We start from the raw sequence: 4,451 nt of genomic DNA on the forward strand, positions 1-4,451 counted from the left end.
TTCCCACTTCGATGAAGTGAGGAAAATTCATACAACGTTCCTCTAGCAAGGACACAATTTCAGCCCCATGGCAGGGTTCGAACCCATGACCCTTCAGTCACAAAGCACAAACGGCACCTCTGTTCTAGTTAACTTTTCCAAAGCAGTCTTGAATTCTGTACTCCAAATTAGACTTCGAGGATATGTAGAGATCTTGATCTTGAGTCTTGCTCTATAAAAAACTACGCACCAAATAAGCGCCAAAATTTTGAAAACGTCAATACAACGAAGTAAACATTTTGCGAGTCTAAATGAACTCAACGTGTTGGGGACATGGCTTCACGAAATGTATACAGAAAAAGTCAATACAATAAAGTTTGGCCTGAAGTAGATCTATCCATCGACACCGCGAAGCACGCATCCAAACAGAGTTGGATATTGAGATTCTAGATCTGGAAACAGTAGAGGCAGCTGTTTAACACGCACGACGAAGCACAAACCGAAACGGAAGTAGTTCCCAGTACAATGTGAAATGGCTAATGGCAGAGTGAAAACCATCAAACCTGAAAAATCAAAAGGTAGTTTTCGAACTTTGAAAATATGCCCATGTAACCCTTTTGTGGCAATTCTTAACTGAATCATATGTGTGTGTGTGTGCCTAGAGAAAGGTACCAGAAGTCGTCACAGACCATTTGGAGTTACAGGCTGACAATGACCAAAAAATCACTTTTTGACCAAAATGTTTTTACATAAAAAAGTGATACTTCCACCATTTTTTAACAATGTGTTAAAAGTGTTATCATTTATTTGACTTCTAAGTATTTTATTTTGAATAATTTTGAGACTAGGGTATATTTTAAAGCGATAATGAAAACTGCTTTTAGAAGGTGTTAAAATCTATTCTTGAAGCATGTTTTCTCTTCCCCGCTATGTTTTACTATTGAATTCTAACCATGGTATTGATGTCAACTGAATACCAAATTGGAAATGAATTTTCCATGAATAAATACATTAGAAACAATTGAATCATCGGGTTTTTCAAGTTTGTATGTGTCCTAAACTTAAACGCTAATTTTCTCAAAATTAGATCTTTATGCCCTACCTCACAAAATGTGCAATATCTCAAACACAACCTGAGATATCTCAAAAACTCAAAAAGCCGCTGTGTTCATCATTGGATTTCCTGTAAGGTGCAACCCTTAATTCAAAATGGTAAAAATCCGACTTTTGGTACCCTTCTTTAGGCACACACACATATTTTTGTAGATTTTATGGGCACATGTGTAAAAAATGAATACTGACCTCACCGATGGGCTTTGCTCCATTGTAATAAGATTATTGTCATGAATAGTATGATTATAATAATTATGATTGTGATTATGATTAAGATTATTATTATTATTATTATTATTATTATTATTAAAAATTATTATTATTATTATTACTAGACCTATTATTATTATTATTATTGTCGTAGTTATCAGTATTATTACTATTATTATTATTAATTAATTATTATTATTATCATTATTATTATTATCGTCGTTATTGTCTTTATTATTATTATTATTATACATTTTTATCATTATCGTGATTATGATTATGATTATTTCAGCTGACAATCTACCTACACAAGAAGGCCATGCTGCTCAACACGGAGATGAGCGAGCCGGGGAACCTGATGACGCGATGTCCCGCGGGGAAGACGTTTGAGAAGATCCACTACACGTTCCGGACCATGGAGGACGTGGACAAGTACTGGCAGGACCTCCGCCTCTACGGGAACAACACGCCGCTAGGACATTACAGCGCACGTATGTCTTCTTGTTATGTGAAAAAAACCCCCAACAAAACCTTTTTAACGCTATCCGTACGCCCTGGGGTCATTTTTGTACCCCCAGGGGTTGTATTCTCCACATTTTAGAGTATTTCTAGGTTTTTTTGGGGTTTTTTGGAGAAATACTGAAAGGTTTCAAAGAGATCTTTGTACTAGTAGTATTCTAAAATGTGAAGAATACAACCCCGGGGGTACAAAATGGGAACAACACGCCGCTAGGACATTACAGTGCTCGTATGTCTTCTTGTTATGAAAAACCCCCACAACAAAGCATTTTTAACACTATCCCTACGCCCTGGGGGTCTTTTTGTACCCCCTGGGTTGTATTCTTCACATTTTAGAGTATGAGATCTTCGTACTAGTAGTATTCTAAAATGTGAAGAATACAACCCCGGGGGTAAAAAATGGGAACAACACGCCGCTACGACATTGCAGTGCTCGTATGTATTCTTGTTATGAAAACCCCCACAACAAAGCATTTTTAACACTATCCGTACGCCCTGGGGTCATTTTAGAAAATTTCTAGTACGAAGATCTCTTTGAAACTTTTAATTTTTCTCTAAAAAAATGATTTTGACGGACTGCTATGCAAAGCGTACGGATCGGATTAACGTGTAAATTTCCTCTTTGGAAAGTGGTGGCACAGAGTACTCCTCATCGTATGGATATGATAATAAAACACGACGTACGGATAGGGTTAAGTACTGCCTGTGTCTTTTGTCGCCAGGCCCGTAGTATGCGTTTATTACCGCTGACGACTTTCATCGCCAACTCGACCAGGCACACTAAACGAATCCAAAGCCACTGCAGTGAAGTAAATACCGAAGGAATTGACTCTATGTGATAACCAAATGGTTGATGAATTGCTGTGAATTTTTTTAGCCTGTTTCTTGGGACCTACATTTAAAAAAAGATGAAAAAAAAAAAAAATGTATAAAAGAGAAAAGTACCACAAAAAAATAAAAGCCAGCTGTATCACTTAGTTTAAGATGGAGAATACATGGAAAGACAACAAATTCTGCAACGGTGGGTGGTTGACAGGCCCCCTGGTGGGATTTTCTCCATTCTTTCCTATCAAACGTTCATCGTCCTTTTCTCCTCTTTTCTTAATTTTTAAAAATGTTACTCTTTAGTAAAACGCTCTAATCTTAGGCACTTACGACGTATATGTGTTGCAAGAGCCTTAAATCTCTTCGAATGGATGGCAAGTGGGTGCTCTGATGTGGTTTGCTTCTTCTTTCCTATCAAACATCTATCGTCCTTATCTCCCCTTCTTATTTTCTAAATGTTTGTTACTCTCTTGTAACACCTCTAATCTTCTGGCGCTCATATGACCTTATGCTGTTGCGAGCACCGTAAAACCTCTACTAAAACTGGACTAAATTCTTCGACGACTCAATGTCCGATGTTTCACCCGCAGGAGATGAGCTGGGGGATCATGGAGAGATCACCCTCCTGGACGTCTGCAAACCCAAAATGCTGGACGAGATCCGAGAGGAGAACTGGTTGCCGGGCGATCGTCGCGGTGCGGGCGGACTCGACTCTTCGCTCTTCTTGTACGTGGTTTTGTATAATTGTTGTTATGAGTGTTGTGAAGGTGTGGATGGTCGATATCAACCTGGATAGACAGCAGATGACCTAAATGTGAAGCGTGCTGACGAAATGAGTTCTTTCTTGGATCCAAGCCTTGGAAATATTTACATCATGCTATTAGGTGAAGTTTTTACGATGTATAAGTATTGACTAATAAAAGGCACGTTATACAAAAAGAATGTAGCATCAATAGAAAATCTACTAATCTGACCCTATAGTGTGAACTTTTGGCCAATATTTCCGTTTGTGGATTGGAGAAGTATCTCATTTTGTCTGCAAGCTTCACAAATATAACTAACACAAGATACAGAACCAACACGCCATGTTGATTTCGTAGCCCAGTACAACCTATACTGAGTTCCTTTATTGGAGAGACTTCCTCCAGCATGAACAGTAGAGTAGTTTCCCCTGTCGGGCACCCAACATAGTTGCACCAGTACATTATGGTCCAAGATATAATAGCTCCTTGCTTGTTGTTGATGTTGTTGTTGTTGTGGTTGTATTTTTGAATGCATAGCTTCTTGTTTCGTTGTTGTTGCTAATGTTGTCATTGTTGTTATGAGCATATAGCTCTTTGCTTGTTGTTGTTGTTGTTGTTGTTGTTGTCTCTTTGTTGTGGTTGTGGTTGTTGTCGTAGTTGTGGTTGTTGTTGTAGTTGTGGTTGTTGTTGTTAGGTGTTGTCCCAGGGCTGGGGTAGATGTGCATTTTTGAGATTTTCACCCCCCCGGGGTAGTTCCACTGACTGTAGTGTCTTTAGGCCATTCCCAAAGGGGAGACATTTCTCGTTCAAGCACAGTAGAATTGTAAACGGGCTGATTCATTTCACGCTAATAACTGTGCCTGATCTGCAACAGGGAACTGCTGCTTTTTCTTTCATAATCCTTACTATTGTCATTTTTCCTCTACTTCTTTTGTATGTTTGTCACTCTCTTGTGACCTGCTGTTTTTGGGGTGCCTTGATAGTCGAAGCAGACCTTGTGTTGTTGAAGCTAGAGAGGTGAGCAGAATAAGTCTGATTCCCTGTAAGGACTTCTCTGTTGAC

At 38.8% G+C, this 4,451-nt stretch overlaps 1 protein-coding gene across 1 annotated transcript in view; it reads left to right on the top strand.

Moving 5' to 3' along the window:
* The window catches only part of LOC101850298 (general transcription factor 3C polypeptide 1), a gene marked incomplete at its 3' end in the record, with an annotated part of 54,328 nt that overhangs the window by 36,583 nt on the left and 13,294 nt on the right, over window positions 1–4,451 (top strand). Inside the window, 2 exon segments of the mRNA XM_035973450.1 lie at window positions 1,605–1,793; window positions 3,237–3,372. Coding sequence (XP_035829343.1) covers window positions 1,605–1,793; window positions 3,237–3,372 — 325 coding nt within the window.

This window comes from Aplysia californica, unplaced genomic scaffold, assembly GCF_000002075.1.
Source record: "Aplysia californica isolate F4 #8 unplaced genomic scaffold, AplCal3.0 scaffold01241, whole genome shotgun sequence".
Lineage (NCBI taxonomy): Eukaryota > Metazoa > Mollusca > Gastropoda > Aplysiida > Aplysiidae > Aplysia > Aplysia californica.